Source organism: Podarcis pityusensis (assembly GCF_964106645.2).
Source record: "Podarcis pityusensis genome assembly, chromosome: 13".
Taxonomy (NCBI): Eukaryota; Metazoa; Chordata; class Lepidosauria; order Squamata; family Lacertidae; genus Podarcis; species Podarcis pityusensis.
The window spans coordinates 53,843,190-53,862,505 of record NC_138038.1 but is presented as its reverse complement, the minus strand read 5'-3'; the positions used below and the strand labels follow the sequence as shown (position 1 = coordinate 53,862,505).

The following is a 19,316-nucleotide window of genomic DNA, read 5'->3' as shown; positions in this document are numbered from 1 at the left end:
GGCAAGGTCTCCGCTAGCCGTGGGAGAGCCACGCGACTTCGCACGGCTCTTCCACGGCTAGCGGAGCGCTGCGCTAATCCCGAAGCTTGGGGCGTGCGGAGCTCAGCGCGCCCCATGCTTCTGAGTGCCGGCAAGGTCTCCGCTAGCCGTGGGAGAGCTGGGTCTCCCACGGCTAGCGGATAGCTTCCTGAAGCCTGGAGAGCGAGAGGGGTCGGTGCACACCGACCCCTCTCGCTCTCCAGGCTTCAGCGAAAGCCTGCATTCGCCCCTTCATTTTTGGAGGGGGAAAAGTGCGTCCTATAGGGCGAAGAATACGGTAACATCTTTCCGCAGGGGCTGCAAGAGAGAGCTGTTCCACCAGGCCTTTGGCCAGGGCACGACCCCTTCCTTTGGCAATCCTCACAGAACTCTAGCCCAATGGTTGCCATCAATTTGATTCTGAATTGATTTTAGAATGAACTGATTTTAGAATGTATTTCAATTAATTGATTGTGATTTTATGTAAACTGTGTTACTTTTACTGTTAGCCGCTCTGAGCTCGGCTTCGGCTGGGGAGGGCGAGATATAAATAAAATTTTATTATTATTATTTATTATTGTGGGGTTTCCCAAAGAGGCGCCTGGTTGGCCCCTGTGAGAACAGGATGGCTAGAGGGGCCCCCTTTGGCCTGACGCACCAGGCCCTTCTTACGGTCTTCTGCAGCGATGGCTCTCCTTCCTCTCCGCAGAGACAGAGGAGATCTTTTCCACGCAGCTGGTTCCGGGGGACGTCCTGCTGGTGCCTCCCGAAGGCCTGACCGTCCCGTGTGATGCGGTGCTGATGAGCGGCACTGCTATCGCCAACGAGAGCATGCTCACAGGTAGGCAAGGCTGCCTGTGCTGGTCCGGGGGGGGGGGTTACCACGCGGCGTGGTCTGAGTCCGATCCTAGGTCAAGGGTCTGGAGGCTGTCCGTCAAGGGCGAAGCAGGGTCCAAGGCAGGGAGCCAGGCGTGGTCAGGAACTCTGGAAGAGCAGGACAGGATGCTGGCAGGAACAGGTTACCAACGATGTTGCTCCCGCAACCTGGGACCGGGCTGACTGGCCTTTATCTGCCCCGAGGCATAGGGCGGTTCCGGCCCACAGGTGACTCGCCTCTCCTGGCCTTAAGGCGAGCGCTCCTCCTGAGAGAACTTAGTTCCCTCCGCCTCTCTGCCCTGAGCCTCTGCAGCTCCGGAGAGGCTGGAGGGTTACTGGACCCAGAGGCAGCCTCACCTTCCCCTGACAGGGCTGGGAGAGGCGCACCTGCAGGCAATGGGTCCTCCATCACCTCCGGAGCCAGAGCGGATTCAGCTGGTGTCTGCTCCTGAGGATCCGGCACAGGTGAGGGCCCTTCAGATTCAAGCCTCTGCCCCGGCTCAGCCGGCCCTGGAGGCGGGGACTCCTGTGCAGGCTGGGATTCCTCCGGTTCAGCCTCAGAATCGGATTCCCAGGCCACCACACTGCCTCTGGTATGGGCGGAGGGGGAACTGCGTCTCCTTAGGAGCTGATCTGCCACCCTCTCATTCTGGAGGGATAGAAGGGAGTCCTTCACCCAGCACAGAGAGTTAAACCAGACTCCCTGCCCCAGGAGGCCGCCAAGCTGGGTGGTTTTATAGAATCCCAGAACTGTAGAGTTGGAGGGGACCCCAGGGGTCATCTAGTCCAACCCCCTGCAATGCAGGAATCTCAGCTGAAGCCATCCAACCTCTCGCTGTAGCGTTCCCAAAGCAAGGAAGGATTGGACTCTGATTAATAAAATACCCACGAGGCTTGACCAGCAAGACTCTTCATGTTCTCCAAATAATTTAGAAAAACTATTGGATTGATTGGGGATTTTAATTTTTATTCCGTACTTTGTGTTTTTTATATTGTAGTTTTATGTTCTGAACTGCCCTGAGATCTACGAGTATAGGGCTATGTACAAAGTTAATTAATAATAATAATAATATTTTGATGCGATACGACACTGAAATGTTTAAATGTTTCCGTGGTGGTCCTTGAGTCTCCCTGCCACCCTTGCCGTCCTTTCCTGCCACACCAGGGGGGGGCGCAACACCCCCCCCCATTGAGAACCACCAGCTTGAACAAAGAGGTCCCCAAGCTGTTTTCAAATAGGAGAACAACCAACAGCAGCAGGTGAAAACACTGGCTCTGTCATCCACAGCCCGAACCACCAAATGTTCCTGAATCCTAGGTTCAGGATGTGGCATTCCCAAAGCAAAGGAAGGATTTGTTAGGATTAGACTCTGATTAATAGAAGACACACAGAGGCTTGACCAGCAAGACTCTGGGAGGGGTGCATATAATAATAATTCCTCTCCACCCCTTGGCCCAGGTCGTTTTATTCACAAAAGAACTTTTAAACAGTGTTCGTAAGAACCAATCAGATTTCCTCTGAGCATTTCAAAAAACCCCACGTGGGACAAAGTCAGATCAGAAGAAATTCTTTTAAATACAAAGAAACTGTTTCCTACTTAAGCATGCATATGTTGTTGTTGTTTAGTCATTTAGTGGTGTCCGCCTCTTTGTGACCCCCTGGACCAGAGCACGCCAGGCACTCCTGTCTTCCACTGCCTCCCGCAGTTTGGTCAGACTCATGTTTGTAGCTTCGAGAACACTGTCCCACCATCTCGTCCTCCGTCGTCCCCTTCTCCTTGCGCCCTCCATCTTTCCCAACATCAGGGTCTTGTCCAGGGAGTCCTCTCTTCTCATGAGGTGGCCAAAGTCTTGGAGCCTCAGCTTCAGGATCTGTCCTTCCAGTGAGCACTCAGGGCTGATTTCCTTCAGAATGGAGAGGTTTGATCTTCTTGCAGTCCGTGGGACTCTCCAGAGTCTCCTCCAGCACCAGAATTCAAAAGCATCCATTCTTCGGCGATCATCCTTTTTTATGGTCCAGCTCTCACTTCCATACATCACTCCTGGGAAAACCAGAGCTTTAACTATACGGACCTTTGTTGGCAAGGTGATGTCTCTGTGCGTCAAATGAGGGGAATTAAGACTAAGAGAGCTGACGAAGAGAGACTAAGAGAGCTGTATACAAGTGACAATAAAGTATTTCAGTTTCAATTTATTTCAATTTCTCCTGCCCCCAGGCGAGAGTGTCCCTGTGACCAAGACAGCCCTGCCAGACCCTTCCCGAGGGGCCAGCGGGCCGCTGCAGGACCTCGCCTACGACCCCGAGGAGCACAAACGGCACACCCTTTTCTGCGGCACCTCCGTCATCCAAACGCGGTACTACTCTGGGGAGGCTGTTCGGGCGCTGGTCATCCGGACAGGTAAGCGCACCTTGGGGCGGCGGTGGCGGTGGGCTCCTGTTCCTGACTCAGGACGTCGAAAGGAAGGAGGGTGTGTTTGTGTGTCTGTGGGTTTCTCCCGCTTTTTCGGAGCCCTCACTCGCGTCTCTCCGCCAGGTTTCTCCACCTCCAAAGGGCAGCTGGTCTGCTCCATCCTATTCCCAAAACCGGCAGATTTCCGCCTCTACCGAGATGCCTACCGGTTCCTCCTCTGCCTGGTCGGCGTCGCCGGGATCGGGATGCTGTACTCGGTGATCCACAGCGTGCAGCAGGAGGTAGGTCTCCTCCAGAGGAGGCTGGGGTGCGGTACTATTCCTTCCCTTGATCGGGACACTGGACTTCTGTTGATGCAGCCTAGAATAGCATTCGCTTTTTTTGCTGCTGCATCACACTGTGGGCTCAAGTTCAGCTTGCGGTCCACTAAAACCTCTAGATCAGCGGTTCTCAACCTGTGGGTCCCCAGATGTTGTTGGACTACAACTCCCATCATCTCTGAGCTCTGGCCTTGCTAGCTGGGGGTGATGGGAGTTGTAGTCCAACAACATCTGGGGATCCAAAGGCTGCTCTAGATCCTTTTCACATGTACTATAGGAATAATAATTTATTATTTATACCCACACCCATCTGCCTACGTTTCCCCAGCCACTCTGGGCAGCTCCCAACTGAATATTAAAAACACGATAAAACATCAAACATTCAAAACTTCCCTAAACAGGGCTGCCTTCAGGTGTCTTCTAAAAGTAAGATAGTTGTCTATTTCCTCGACATCTGGTGGGAGGGCGTTCCACAGGGAGGGCGCCACCACCGAGAAGGCCCTCTGCCTGGTTCCTTATAACCTCACGTCTCGCATGGAGGGAACCGCCGGGCTGAATGATGGGGGTGGAGATGCTCCTTCAGGTCTACTGGGCCTTTGAGGCCGTTTAGGGCTTTCAAGGTCAGCACCAACCCTTTGAATTGTGCTTGGAAACGTACTGGGAGCCAATGTAGGTCTTTCAGGACCGGTGTTATATGTTCTTGGTGGCCGCTCCCAGTCACCAGTCCAGCTGCCGCATTCTGGATTAGTTGTAGTTTCCGGGTCGCCTTCAAAGGTAGCCCCATCTGGGCGCATGGCGGTAGTCCAAGCGGGAGATTACTAGAGCATGCACCACTCTGGCCAGACAGTCTGCGGGCAGGAAGGGTCTCATCCTGCATCCCAGATGGAGCTGGTAGTCCACTGCCCTGGACCCGGAACTGACCTGCGCCTCCGTGGACAGCGGTGAGTCCAAAATGACTCCCAGGCTGCGCACCTGGTCCTTCAGGGGCACAGTTGCCCCATTCAGGACCAGGGAGTCCCCCGTACCTGCCTGCCCCCCAAAACTGCTAGTAAGCGAGGTGTCCCCCACCCTGTATTTGTGCATCCGGTTTTCCCTGCCTAAGTGGAGAACCTGACCTTTGTCCCTCCAGGCTAAGCAAACCCATCCCTCTCTTTCTCCCTCCTGACCAGGAGCTGGTCGGTCGCATCATCCTCAAGTCCCTGGACATCTTGACCATCACGGTGCCCCCCGCGTTGCCGGCGGCCATGACGGCCGGCCTGGTGTACGCACAGCAGCGCCTCCGGGGGCAGCGCATCTTCTCCATCAGCCCCCAGCGCATCAACATCTGCGGGCAACTCAACCTGATGTGCTTTGACAAGGTACCAGACCTCGACCCCCAATCCTCGGAGGGAGGGAGAGAGGGGGGGAGATCCTCTCCTCTTCCGGCCTCATCCCGGGAGCGTTCACGGCAGCTGCTGCTTCGTCTCTTGCAGACGGGAACCTTGACCGAGGACGGGCTCGACTTCTGGGGTTTCGTGCAAGCCCAAGATGGTTGGTGAGTGAGCAGGAAGAAGCGCCTTCAGCTGGGCTCTGCCTGCACGGTCAGAGGCAGCGATGCTTGTGAATCTCTTGCCCTCAGGTCCCACTTGAAGGTCCGGCCGTGTAATGCCTCTCATTTCATCATTGTTTTATTTACACATTCATTCATTACCCTAAGGCAGGGGTCAGCAAACTTTTTCAGCAGGGGGCCGGTCCACTGTCCCTCAGACCTTGTGGGGGGCCAGTCTATATTTTTTTTGGGGGGGGGGGAAATGAACAAATTCCTATGGCCCACAAATAACCCAGAGATGCATTTTAAATAAAAGCACACATTCAACTCATGTAAAAACACGCTGATTCCCAGATCATGGGGAGGCCGGATTGAGAAGGCGATTGGGCCGGATTTAGGGCATTGGTAGGCAACCTAAGGCCCGGGGGCTGGATCTGGCTCAATCGCCTTCTTAATCCGGCCCGCTGACGGTCTGGGAATCAGCATGTTTTTACATGAGTAGAATGTGTGCTTTTATTTAAAATGCATCTCTGGGTTATTTGTGGGCCATAGGAATCCGTTCAAAATCCCCCTTCAAAATATAGCCCAGCCCCCCCACAAGGTCTGAAGAAGAAGAAGAGGAGTTTGGATTTGATATCCCGCTTTATCACTACCCGAAGGAGTCTCAAAGCGGCTAACATTCTCCTTTCCCTTCCTCCCCCACAACAAACAAACTGTGAGGTGAGTGGGGCTGAGAGACTTCAGAGAAGTGTGACTGGCCCAAGGTTACCCAGCAGCTGCATGTGGAGGAGCGGGGAAGCGAACATGGTTCACCAGATTACAAGACTACCGCTCTTAACCACTACGCCACACTGGCTCTCTGGCTGTCTGAGGGACAGTGGACCGGCCCCCTGCTGAAAAAGTTTGCTGACCCCTGCCCTAAGGTCCCAGGGCGGGTTGCAACATCAAAACGCAGCATTAAAAACAATCTTAAGACAACTTGCAATCATACAAAATTATTATTATTTATTTAATTTCCATACCGCCCTTCGTCCGAGGATCAATATAAAAACACAAACTGCGTAATGTAGTAACAGACAAAAACAACGATCTCTCTGGTTTGTTAGGCCGTAGATTGTTTAGTTAGCCAAAGGCCTGGGAGAAGAGGGTTTGCTTTTGCCTGGCACCTACCGTATTTTTCGCTCTCTAGGACACACTTTTTCCCCTCCAAAAATTAAGAGGAAATGTGTGTGCATCCTATAGAGCGAATGCAGGCTCCTTGGCTTCAGCGACAGCAACGCAAAGCCTCCAAAGCGCAGAGGGAGCGCTCCTTCCGCACTCTGGAGGCTTTGCGTTGCTTTCGCTGAAGCCTGGAGAGAGAGAGGGGTCGGTGCGCAACTGAAGCCTTCGGAGCACAGCCCGAGTTCCCTCTGCGCTCCGCAGGCTTGGGGTTCCTTTCACTGAATCCGGGAGAGCAAGGCTCTCCTGACTTCAGCAGAGAGCGATGGCTGTGCAGCGCCCCTTCAGCCAAGCGGGAGGAGAAATGGAAGGGGCTCCGTTTCTCCTGCCGCTTCACTGAAGGGGCGCTGAGCAGAGAGGGGGAGATTTTTTTTTTTCTTGTTCTCCCCCTCTAAAACAAGGTGCGTCCTATAGAGCGAAAAATACAGAGGTGCACCTCAGGTTTGCCTCCTGTTCAGCTGCAAACCACCCCAGGATCCCCGGATCAAGTGTGGTATATAAATTAAGTAAGTAATCGTGATAATAGTCCTCAGGAAGCTGTGCAGTGCAGGGCCAGGCGGGCCTCTTTTGGGGGGGAGTTCTGCAGTTTGGGGGGCTGCCACAGAGAAGGCCATGTGCCCAAGCCTTTGAGCGCTTATCCAGAGAATCTCCTCTGCCCTCCTCAGCGCTTGGCTCCCTAGAGAGATTCTCACAGCCCGTCTTCCTCCCCTCTCAGCTTCCTCCCGGCAGGGCAGGATGTCCGGGGACCCAGCCTGTCCGGCTCGCCCTTCCTTGCCACCATGGCCGCCTGCCACTCTCTCACCACCATCGGGGGACGTCTTTCGGGGGACCCCCTGGACCTCAAGATGTTTGAGGCCACCGGCTGGGTAAGGCGTTTGGGGAGGGGAGATGGCGGGGGCACGGCTGTGTGTGTGTGTTTTGATCGGCACTGGAGACCGGAGGCTGTGGCTGAGTCCCTTCATGGCCACGGCAGCTCGTCTCAGAGAAGGGACCCTCGCGTCCCCCGCTTGGGGCCTGGGGTGCTGCCTGAAGCCCCCCCTTCTTCTTCCCAGGTCCTGGAGGAGCCGACCCAAGAGGAGACAGCCCTGCACGACCAGATCCAGCCCACGGTTGTGCGGCCCCCTGACCAGACGCCTCCTGCCACCTCGGAGGGGACCCCTGAGGACGAGGTGAGTAGGGGAGCCCTCCCCTTGCCCACTCGGCCGCCTCAATTGGACGAGCTGGCGTTGTGCCAGGAGCTACACAACACCCGTTCTGTGTCCGAAAGAACTGGGTCTTTTAGTGCAGCAGCATGTACCGTATTTATCACTCTGTAGGACGCACCGGACCATAGGAGGGGGAGAACAGGGGAAAAAATTCTCCCCCTCTCTGTGCAGTGCCCCTTCAGCGAAGCGGCAGGAGAAACGGAGCCCCTTCCATTTTTCCTCCCGCTTCGCTGAAGGGGCGCTGCGCAGAGAGGGAAAACTGTGCAGCGCCTCTCCAGCAAAGCAAAGCCTGGAGATCAAGAGGGATCGGTGTGCACCGACCCCTCTCACTCTCCAGGCTTCAGGCAGCTATCTGCAAGCCTTCAGAGTGTGGCGGGAACTCCTGCTGCGCTCCGAAGGCTTGCGGATAGCTGCCTGAAGCCCCCAGAGTGCAGCGGGAGTTCCTGCTGCGCTCCGGGGGCTTCAGGCGGCTGCAGCGAAAGCAACACAAAGCCTCCGGAGCGCGGGGGGAGCGCTCCCTCTGCGCTTTGGAGGCTTCGCGTTGCTATTGCTGAAGCCAAGGAGCCTGCATTCGCTCCATAGGACACACACACATTTCCCCTTCATTTTTGGAGGGGAAAAAGTGGGTCCTATAGAGTGAAAAATACGGTACTCTGTGGAACTCCCTGCCCCTTGATCACCAAGCAGGCGTCTTCGCTGTCATCTTTTCGGTGCCTGCTTGACAGCATTCTTGTTCAGGCAAGCCTGCCCACAGGTTTCAAAAGTTGACATGAGCTTTATTCCGTTTTTATACCTGTTGGAAGCCGCCTAGAGTGGCTGGGTCAGCCCAGTCGGATGTTTTATCTTGGGGGCTGGGGCGGAGAAGTTTTTATTATTACTACGTTTTATAACGTGTTGTGAAGCAGAGAAGGCAGCTATAGTAGCTGTTGAAAACCAAAAATTGAAACCCATAAAATGAGTGGCTGCAGAAACCCAGCCAGACTGGTGGGGTATAAATAATAAAATTAATAAATAATAATAATTAATAACAACAAGACAGAATGATCACAGTTGTGTGCGGGTTAAATCCTTGTTTCATCCTTTTTTTGTGTGTAAACTGCTTTAATAATAAATAGTAATAATTTTTATTTATACCCCGCCCTCCCCAGCCAAGGCCAGGCTAAGGGCGGCTAACAACCAATAATAAAAACAAGTTGAATGAATGCAAGTTAAAAACAAGATTAAAATACAACAGTAAAATGCAACCTTTGAGGTGGTGTTTCGCTCTTTGTGTTTTCAATGATCGAGCCGTGTATAAATTTTACGAAATAAATATAAAAGGGTACCATGTTTTTCCGTATATAACATGCACCCATGTATAAGACACCCTCTATTTTGGGGGTAAAGGTAAAGGTACCCCTGCTGTACGGGCCAGTCGTGTCCGACTCTAGGGTTGTGCGCTCATCTCACTCTAGAGGCTGGGAGCCAGCGCTGTCCGCAGACACTTCCGGGTCACGTGGCCAGTGTGACGAAGCTGCTCTGGCGAACCGGCACCAGCGCAGCACACGGAAATGCCGTTTAGCTTCCCGCTATAAAGCGGTACCTATTTATCTACTTGCACTTAAGGGTGCTTTCGAACTGCTAGGTGGGCAGGAGCTGGGACCGAACGACGGGAGCTTACCCCGTCGCAGGGATTCGAACTGCCGACCATGCGATCTTCAAGTCCTAGGTGCTGAGGTTTTACCCACAGTGCCACCCGCGTCCCTATTTTTTGGGGAGGGGACTCCAAATTGAGAAAATGGGGGGAGGTTGTATCCGTGTATAAGACGACCCACATTTTTGAACCTAATTTTTAAATAAAAAAACCCAAGTCTTATACACGGAAAAGTATGCTAATTAATACTAGCACAATGCCTTTGGGTCTCTGGAGCCCACATTTGCTGGCTCTTGCGCAGGTTCTTATGCATAAGGTAAAGGGACCTGGTAAAGGTCCAGTTGTGACCGACTCTGGGATTGTGGCGCTCATCTCACTTTACTGGCCGAGGGAGCCGGCATACAGCTTCCGGGTCTTGCACTTTGACGTGCTTTCGAACTGCTAGGTTGGCAGGAGCAGGGACCGAGCAACGGGAGCTCACCCCGTTGCAGGGATTCGAACCGCCAACCCTCTGATCGGCAAGCCCTAGGCTCTGTGGTTTAACCCACAGCGCCACCCGCGTCCCTTCTTATGCATAACGACAGGCTATTGACGTCTCTCTCTCTCTCTCTCTCTCTCTCTCTCTCTTTCTTTCTTTCTTTCTTTCTTTCTTTCTTCTCTCTCTCCCTCTCTCTTTCAGGAGCTGATGGAGCTGATGGTGAGTGGTCCCTGCTTTTCGCCTCCTCCCGGCGCCACTGGAGTTTTCTCCACCTTTTGGGGGGGCTTGGGGATGGGAAGCGCAGGTGCCCCGAGACAGCCTCCCACCTGGCCCCTTCGCTCACCTCCTCGCCTCTTGCAGAAAGTCTACGAAATTGGCATCCTGGCGCAGTTCCCCTTCTCCTCCAGTCTGCAGCGCATGAGCGTCGTGACCCGAACGTTGGGGGAGAAGCGACTGGTGGCCTACATGAAGGGCGCTCCGGAGACGGTGGGCAGCCTCTGCCGCAAGGAGACGGGTGGGCTGCTTCTTTCTTGAGAATAATCGCTTTGGTTAAGATCATAGGTAGGCAAACTAAGGCCCAGGGACCGGATTCGGCCCAATCACCTTCTCAATCCGGCCCGCGAACGGCCCGGGAATCAGCGTGTTTTTACGTGAGAAGAGCGTGTCATTTTATTTAAAATGCACCTCTGGGTTATTTGTGGGGCATAGGAATTCGTTCATTATTACTTTTCAAAATGTAGTCCGGCCCCCCACAAGGTCTGAGGGACAGTGGACCGGCCCCCTGCTGAAAAAGTTTGCTGACCCCTGTTTAAGATTAATAGTTGTCCTTGTTTCTTACCTGCCCTGCGTCTTAGGGTCCCAGGGCCGGTGGCAGCCGCGTTGAGGATGCAGAGACGTAAACAATTCAAAACAAGCTGCAGTCACTATAACAGGGTGATCCTAATAATAATAATAATGATAATATTTATACCCCGCTCATCTTGCTGTGTTTCCCCATCCACTCTGGGCGGCTTCCAACAAAAGATTAAAAATACCGTATTTTTCGCTCTATAAGACGCACCAGACCGCAAGACACACCTAGTTTTTGGAGGAGGAAAACAAGAAAAAAAATATTCTGAATCTCAGAAGCCAGAACAGCAAGAGGGATCGCTGCGCAGTGAAAGCAGCAATCCCTCTTGCTGTTCTGGCTTCTGGGATAGCTGCGCAGCCTGCATTCGCTCCATAAGACGCACACACATTTCCCCTTACTTTTAAGGAGGGGAAAAGTGAGTCTTATAGAGCAAAAAATACGGTACATTAAAACATCAGTCATTCAAAACTTCCCCAAACAGGGCTGCCTTCAGCTGTCTTCTAAAAGTCAGATAGTTGTTTATTTCCTTGACATCTGAAGGGAGGGCGTTCCACAGGGCGGGCGCCACCACCGAGAAGACTCTCTGTCTGGTTCCCTATAACCTCACTTCTCGCAGGGAGGGAACCGCCAGAAGGCCCTCAGAGCTGGATCTCAGTGTCCAGGCCTTAAGTATGTATGTAAACCCAGTGAGAGGAATCAGCTTGCAGTTTCACTTGCTGCCCTTGTTGTCGTTCTTAAAATATATCTATTCATCTTCTGCAAATAATTTTAAAAAAACTATTGGATTGATTGGGTATTTTTATTTTTATTCAGTACTTTCTGTTTTTTATATTGCAATTTTATGTTATGAACTGCCCTACGAGCATAGGGCTATATACAAAGTTAATTAATAATAATAATATTTTGATACTATACAACATTGAATAATAATGGTAATAATAATAATAAATTTTATTTATACCCCACCCTCCCCGGCCAGAGCCAGGCTCAGGGCGGCTAACATCAATAAAATTTCAGTAAAAACATAATAGGAAAAAAAAGAATTTAAAATACAGGTTAAAATGCAATTTAAAATGCAGCCTCATTTTAAAAGTCAAAACCATAAGGGGAGGGAAACGTAAGGGTCAGACTGAGTCCAAACCAAAGGCCAGGCAGAACAGCTCCGTCTTGCAGTCCCTGTGGAAAGATGTCAAGTCCCGCAGGGCCCTGGTCTCTTGGGACAGAGCGTTCCACCAAGTCGGGGCCAGTACTGAAAAGGCCCTGGCCCTAGTTGAGACCAATCTATCCATCTTGCTACTTGGGACCTCCAAGGTGTTGTCATTTGTGGACCTCTCTGTGGGGCGTACCAGGAGAGGCGGTCCCGTAGGTACAAGGGTCCTAGGCCGCATAGGGCTTTAAAGGTCAAAGTCAGCACCTTGAACCTGACCCTGGACTCCACCGGGAGCCAGTGCAGTTGGAAAAGCACTGGGTGAATGTGATCCCACAGCGAGGACCCCGTAAGGAGCCTCGCCGCGGCATTCTGCACCTGCTGAAATGTTTAAATGTTTCTGTGATGGTCCTTGAGTCTTCCTGCCACCCTCGCCACACCAGGGGGGGCACGACACCCCCCCCCTTTGAAAACCGCCGGCTTAAACAAAGAGCTTTCAGAGCCCTGTACAAATAAAACAGCAGCCTCAAGCTGCTAGCCACAACGGCCGTTCTCTGTCCTCCACAGCCTGAAGCACCAAATGTTCCCGAATCCCAGTTCCCGAAAACCACAGGAGGGGAGGGTTTCTCTTGGGCACGGATCCTGCTTGCAGGTTTCCCAGTTGAGGCCTCCACCCGACCACTGCAGGACCAGGGTGCTGAACTGGGCAGGCCACTGATCCAACCAATTTGTAAGGAACCTCCAGGTTCAGTGGCAGTCTATCAGGGTTCCTGGGTTCTTAGGGTTATTTGGCCCCTCTGAGATGAGTCGCTGGCCTGATCCAGCCATAGGGCTCCTCTCCTGCCCCCCACCTTTAACACCTGATGTTGCCGCCGTTCAGTTCCAGATACCTTCTCGGCCGTACTGGAGTCCTACACGCGCCGAGGGCTGCGGGTCATTGCTCTGGCGAGCCGGCGGTTGGAGAGCAAGTTCACCTGGCACAAGATCCAGCACATCAGCAGGTCAGACTTTCTCCTCCGTTAGATGTTAACACCTGTTAAGATGGCTGAAATGTTCAGATCTGGGAGAAACACTTGCAAGGAATGCAGGGAGGCTGAAGGCACATAGATCCACACGTGGTGGAATGTAGCGTTCCCAAAGCAAGGAAGGATTGGACTCTGATTAATAAAATACACATGAGGCTTGACCAGTAAGACTCTGGGAGGAAGTGCCAATAATAATAATCCTCTCCACCCCTTGGCCCAGGTCGTTTTATTCACAAAAGAACTTTTTACACAGTGTGCGTAAGAACCAATCATATTTCCTCTGAGCATTTCAAAAAAACCCACGTGGGACAAAGTTAGATCAGGAGAAATTATTTTAACTACAAAGACTACTCTGAGCATGCACACATTTCTGAGAGTAAATAAAACAGGACTAGAGGAATGCATTCAGCAAAACCCCAGAGGTCATAAAACAGCAGTAAAACATGAGAGGAAGGAAGGATGGGTAGTAATAATAATAATAATAATAATAATAGTAATAATAACTTATTATTTATACCCTGCCCATCTGGCTGAGTTTCCCCAGCCACTCTGGGGATTTCTTTCCTTTGTGAACTCTCTTCCTGAACTCTCTTCCTGGCCCTAAAACCTAACAATAGCTACATCAAAGCTAACTATCATCTATCTTTATGACCCAGGATGCCTGATGTAGCAACGAGCAACTGGTCTGTGTCCTAGAACGCTTATACAGTGGTACCTCGGGTTACATACACTTCAGGTTACAGACTCCGCTAACCCAGAAATAGTACCTCGGGTTAAGAACTTTGCTTCAGGATGAGAACAGAAATCGTGCTCTGGCGGCGCGGCAGCAGCGGGAGGCCCCATTAGCTAAAGTGGTGCTTCAGGTTAAGAACAGTTTCAGGTTAAGAACGGACCTCCAGAACGAATTAAGTACTTAACCCGAGGTACCACTGTATGTGCTTGTCAGACATAGAGAATTGGGCAGTAGAGGGGAAATGGCAGAGGTGGAGAGGCTTGTGGGATTGGATCAGAAATTATTGTCGATGAATCAAACCCAGTCAACGCCATGCTTTCATCGCGGACACAATGGCTTGATGCATATTTCATAATTCCTCATAGTAATCCCATCTGATCGCTACAGTGGAGCAGTAAAAAGATCAGACAATTTTGGGAAATGATTTATAACGAGCCGAAGAAAACGTTCAAATGTTCCTTCCCTTAAAAAAACCCCTGAAGCCTTCCTGCTAGGAATTACAGGAAATGAAATCCCCCCCCCTAAAAAAAAATACAGGAGAGTCTTTTAATGTATCTTAAAGTCGCTGCCAGAATTCTAATCGCAGAAGGCAAAATAAAGTAAGTGAATACGCCGAACAGGCGAGGTTATCAGCAAGGTTAAGAGACACTGCAGATGGGTTTTGTCTTCCCGGAGAGTGGTATATTTACAGAGTTATGTAAAAGAACATTGTCAAAAGTCCATTGGCAGGTCTTGACTGAGCTTTGGTGTGCAAATAGGATTTTTATTTTTATTCAGTACTTTGTGTTTTTTATGTTGTAATTTTATGAACTGCCCTGAAATCTACGAGTGTAGGGCTATATACAAAGTTAATTAATAATATTTTGATCAAAAGATCAGTCCGTTGGCAGGTCTTGACCGAGCTTTGGTGTGCAAATAGGATAACTGTACAAAGCAAAATTTATAGTAAGTCAAATAATACGGCTAAAGTAAAGCTCAAGCAAGTATTTAAGGAATTTAAATTGGGAGTGCGTGGGGAAGATCGGGGGGGTCTTGACAAATGTAATCACAAATGGATGCACAAAACTAGTTAAAGAATGAATAATGTTTTTTTTTTAAATTTCTGATTTTGCCTATAATATCTGTTGTGCATTTCTGTTATAAAGTTTTCAATAAATAAAGCACTTAGAAGACTGTCTCCTCCGTCCTCCTCCCTGCCCCTCATTTTCCCTGACATACACCGGCCACGATCCCCTTTTTCCCTCTCTCTCTCTCTCTCTCTGACGCGCCCCTCTCCCTTGCAGAGACGTCATCGAGTGCAACATGGACTTCCTGGGTCTGGTGGTGCTCCAGAACAAGCTGAAGCCCGAGACGGTCCCGATCCTGGCCGAGCTGCAGAGGGCCCGCATCCGCCTCGTCATGGTGACCGGTGCGCTGGGTGGGGCCTGGAGGCGGGGCAGCGGGTGCTCAGCGGACGTTCGGGATCAAGAGTTCTGCTTCCCTTTGATGGGCTACCTGCCCAGGCTGATGAGCCCCCATACACACATAAACAAAATAATGATTCTTTCCAATACCGTTTTAATATATTGGCCTTAACATACATTACAGTGGTACCTCGGGTTAAGTACCTAATTCGTTCCGGAGGTCCGTGCTTAACCTGAAACTGTTCTTAACCTGAAGCCCCACTTTAGCTAATGGGGCCTCCCGCTGCTGTCGTGCTGCCAGAGCACGATTTCTGTTCTTATCCTGAAGCAAAGTTCTTAACCTGAGGTCCTTTTTCTGGGTTAGCGGAGTCTGTAACCTGAAGCGTATGTAACCTGAAGCGTATGTAACCTGAGGTACCACTGTATTGTTATTTATAATAAATAATAAGAATAAATAATAAATTTTTATTTATACCTTGCCCTTCCCGGTTCAGAAAACCGGGCTCAGGGCAGCTAACAACAAATTTAAAACAACAAAAAAACCAGCATAAAATACAGTATAAAACGTGAATAACAATAAATTCAGAATTCAAAAATCAATTTAGGGGGGAAAACCATCCAATAAACATTAGATGATCACCAGGGCTAGCTGGCTGAATTAGTCCAATTTGGGCCAGTGAGGAGACCAGGGGAGAATTAGCTGTGGGGTCTCAGAGCAGGTAATCTTCATAAAAAGGGAAGGAAGGGGAATAAAAGATCAGGCTAAGTTCAGATCCAGGCAGAATAGCTCTGTCTTACAGGCCCTGCGGAAGGAGGTTAAATCCTGCAGGGCCCTGGTCTCCTGGGACAGAGCAGTCCACCAGGTTGGAGCCACCACTGAGAAGGCCCTGCAAAGCACCCTGAGATCTTCAGGCGAAGGGCAGCGTACAAATTTACTAAGTAAACAAACACACGGCTGCTTGAACGGTCCGTGCCCAAAAATGGGAGGAAGAAACAATTCCGACTAAAGAAGATCGGCGATTAAAATGAACAGAATACGCAGCAATGGCAAAACTTACAGGAAGAATAAGAAATCAAGAAGAGAGATTTTTAAAAATAGAATGGGGGAAAATTTATTGATGATTTGAGGACATATTGTCAACGAATTAAGAAATTCATCGGGATTGATATAAACACGTGCAGTAAGAGATAATTAAGGGGAAATGTATACAGTCGTGCCTTGTTTTGCGACAGGGATTAGTTCTGGAGCCCCGGCCACTAGCCGAAAAGGACGCGGGGCAAAGTGCTGTTTCTGCGCACGAGCGAGGAGTGCTTGGCACTTCTGCGCAAGCGCGATTTAGCACTTCTGCGCATGCGCGGGCGGCAAACTTGGAAGTAACCTGTTCCGGTACTTCTGGATTTGCCACAGACGTTCGCCGAAGTGAGGCGGACATTTGCAGAGGTATTACTGTAAATATATTTGAATTGGATATGCAGTGATAAAAAAGATAAGGAATAAATACCCACAAAAGGAAAGTCGAGGAGAAGGTAAATTAGATTTGTAAAGGCTCTGATTGTTTGTTTTTTGGCTAAAATGTTGAATTTTTCCCCCTAAAAATTAAACGAATCCAAATTTCACCAGCCATTAGGACCCTAGAGCAAGACCAGGGGCAGTGGAATTAGGGGCCAGGATACCTGGGGTGCCTAGCTTCCCCCCCCCCCAGCAGTATACCTGAAGGAGCGTCTCCACCCCCATCGTTCTGCCCGGACACTGAGGTCCAGCTCCGAGGGCCTTCTGCCAGTTCCCTCCCTGCGAGGTTACAGGGAACCAGGCAGAGGGCCTTCTCGGTGGTGGCTCCCGCCCAGTGGAACGCCCTCCCACCAGATGTCAAAGAGAAGAACAACCACCAGACTTTTAGAAGACATCTGAAGGCAGCCCTGTTTAGGGACGCTTTTAACGTTTGATAGGTTATTGTATTTTAGTGTTCTGTTGGGTGCCGTCCAGAGTGGCTGGGGAAACCCAGCCAGATGGGCAGGGTATAAATAATAAATTATTATTATTATTATTATTATTTATTATTTATTTGCTGCATTGCTGTGACGGTCTTTCTCTTCTCCCTGCCCCTCCTCCTTCTCCTTCTCTTCCTCCTCCTCCTCCTCCTCCTCTTCCTCTTCCTCTTCCTCCTCTCCCTGGCCAGGAGATAACCTGCTGACGGCCATCTCGGTGGGGCGCGAATGTGGCATGATCCCCACCAAGGGCAAGGTGATTCTGACCGAGGCCCTCCCTCCCAGAGACGGGCAGCCGGCCACCATCCACTGGCAGTACGCGGACGAGCTCCCTGCGCTGGAAATATCAGACAAGGCAAGCAAGGAGGTGAGGCTCCTTTCCGATGCCTGCAGCAGTGATACCCCCCTTTTATGACTTGTTTTTTGGGGGGGGGGGCAGGCATTAAGAATGCAAGGGGATCCTGCAGGATCAGGCCAACGGCTCATCTAGCACAGCATCCAAACGGTTGCAAGCAGGCTTCCTGGAACCGTAGAGTTGGAACGGGGCACCCAAGGGCCATCCAGTCTGACCCCAAGCACAAGAGGCAACTCATCCACCTTTTCATCCGTTTCTAGCAACTGGAATTCGGAGGCGCTTGCTGCCTCCGGTCTCCCCAGGGGGTGCAAGTCACGGGCGCCAGGTCAGGCGTAGGGAGTCCTCTCCTCCCTTCGGTAACTTCCAAGACAAAGAAGGAACGAGCAGTTTATAGTCCTTTTTATTCAGTCATCTGGTTGCAAGCAAAAATCCACATCCCTCCGCAAGGAGAGGAGTTGGTTACTCCATATTGTGGGTAGGCAAACTAAGGCCCGGATCCAGCCTTCTAAATCCGGCCTGCGAACGGTCCGGGAATCAGCGTGTTTTTATATAGGTAGAATGTGTCCTTTTATTTAAAATGCATCTCTGGGTTATTTGTGGGGCATAGGAATTCATTCATTTTTCTTTTCAAAATATAGTCCGGCCCCCACAAGGTCTGAGGGATGGTGGACCGGCCCCCTGCTGAAAAAGATTACTGACCCGTCCTTGTCTTTGGAGAGGGAGGGTTTTCCACACTGTCTAATAATAATAATAATAATAATAATAATAATAATAATAATAATTGATTATTTATACCCCGCCCATCTGGCTGGGTTCCCCAGCCACTCTGGGCGACTTCCAAGGAAGATTAAAAATACATCAAAACATCAGACGTTAAAAACTTCCCTGAACAGGACTGCCTTCAGATGTCTTCTAAATGTGAGGTAGTTGTTTATTTCCTTGACATCTGGTGGGAGGGCGTTCCACAGGGCGGGTGCCACCACCGAGAAGGCCCTGTGCCTGGTTCCCTGTAACTTGGCTTCTCGCAGTGAGGGAACCGCCAGAAGGCCCTCGGAGCTGGACCTCAGTGTCCGGGCTGGACAATGGGCGTGGAGACGCTCCTTTAGATATACAGGTATACTCTCGAATACCAGTTGCTGGAAACGGTGGAAGAGGACGGGGCTCTTGCGCTCGGGTCCTGTTTGCGAGTCCCAACAAGGCATCTTCTTCTTCTTGTTGTTTAGTCGTTTAGTCGTGTCCGCCTCTTTGTGACCCCCTGGACCAGAGCACGCCAGGCCCGCCTGTCTTCCACTGCCTCCCGCAGTTTGGTCAAACTCATGCTGGTAGCTTCGAGAACACTGTCCCACCATCTCCTCCTCCGTCGTCCCCTTCTCCATCTTTCCCAACATCAGGGTCTTTTCCAGGGAGTCTTCTCTTCTCATGAGGTAGCCAAAGTCTTGGAGCCTCAGCTTCAGGATCTGTCCTTCCAGTGAGCACTCAGGGCTGATTTCCTTCAGAATGGAGAGGTTTGATCTTCTTGCAGTCCATGGGACTCTCAAGAGTCTCCTCCAGCACCAGAATTCAAAAGCATCCATTCTTTGGCGATCAGCCTTCTTTATGGTCCAGCTCTCACTTCCAGACATCACTACTAGCTGGTCACTATGAGAACTCAAGTCATTATGGAATACCGATGGGTGGGCATGCAAGCATCGCAGGGCGAATTGCCCGCCTCCCTGTGGACCGAAACAGGTGAGTGGAGCTATGTCCCGTTCCTGTTTTCCTCCAGGAGATCAAGTTGATGCTGGACAAGGAGGACCAGCCCCCTGCGGCATCCCCAGACACCAGCTACCACTTTGCAGTTGGCGGGAAGTCCTTCTCGGTCATCCTCGACCACTTCCCGGATCTCTTGCCCAAGGTACGTCCTTTGGAGAGAATGGCAGAGTGGGGGGAAAGGTGGCAGGTTCAGACCCTGCTAGGGGCATCTCTGGGTAGGTCTGAGAGGGGGAGAGGTGTCGCCTGCATCCGAACCCTTGGAGAACCGCTGTTGTCAGTCAGTGCAGAGAACGGCAAGCGGGGTGGACCGTGGGCCACAGAGTCAGGATTTGAACCCAGGTCCTTGTCTTCACAACAACCCTGCAAGGTAAGTCACGG

The 19,316-nt window shown here is 51.1% G+C and overlaps 1 protein-coding gene across 3 annotated transcripts in view; it reads left to right on the top strand.

The window, feature by feature from the left end:
- LOC308462199 (polyamine-transporting ATPase 13A3-like) overlaps positions 1-19,316 on the top strand; it is a 64,725-nt gene that overhangs the window by 22,901 nt on the left and 22,508 nt on the right. For all 3 annotated transcript variants that reach the window (XR_013979062.1, XM_080979625.1, XM_080979626.1), the window contains exons 10-22: positions 728-859; positions 3,111-3,293; positions 3,429-3,586; positions 4,795-4,983; positions 5,098-5,159; positions 7,087-7,237; positions 7,424-7,540; positions 9,889-9,906; positions 10,048-10,201; positions 12,565-12,685; positions 14,726-14,850; positions 17,023-17,198; positions 18,952-19,080. Coding sequence is in view for 2 of the 3 variants with exons in the window: in XM_080979625.1 (XP_080835751.1) it covers positions 728-859; positions 3,111-3,293; positions 3,429-3,586; positions 4,795-4,983; positions 5,098-5,159; positions 7,087-7,237; positions 7,424-7,540; positions 9,889-9,906; positions 10,048-10,201; positions 12,565-12,685; positions 14,726-14,850; positions 17,023-17,198; positions 18,952-19,080 (1,715 nt within the window). In the remaining variant the exon portion in view is untranslated. The remainder of the gene's footprint in view (positions 1-727; positions 860-3,110; positions 3,294-3,428; positions 3,587-4,794; positions 4,984-5,097; positions 5,160-7,086; positions 7,238-7,423; positions 7,541-9,888; positions 9,907-10,047; positions 10,202-12,564; positions 12,686-14,725; positions 14,851-17,022; positions 17,199-18,951; positions 19,081-19,316) is intronic.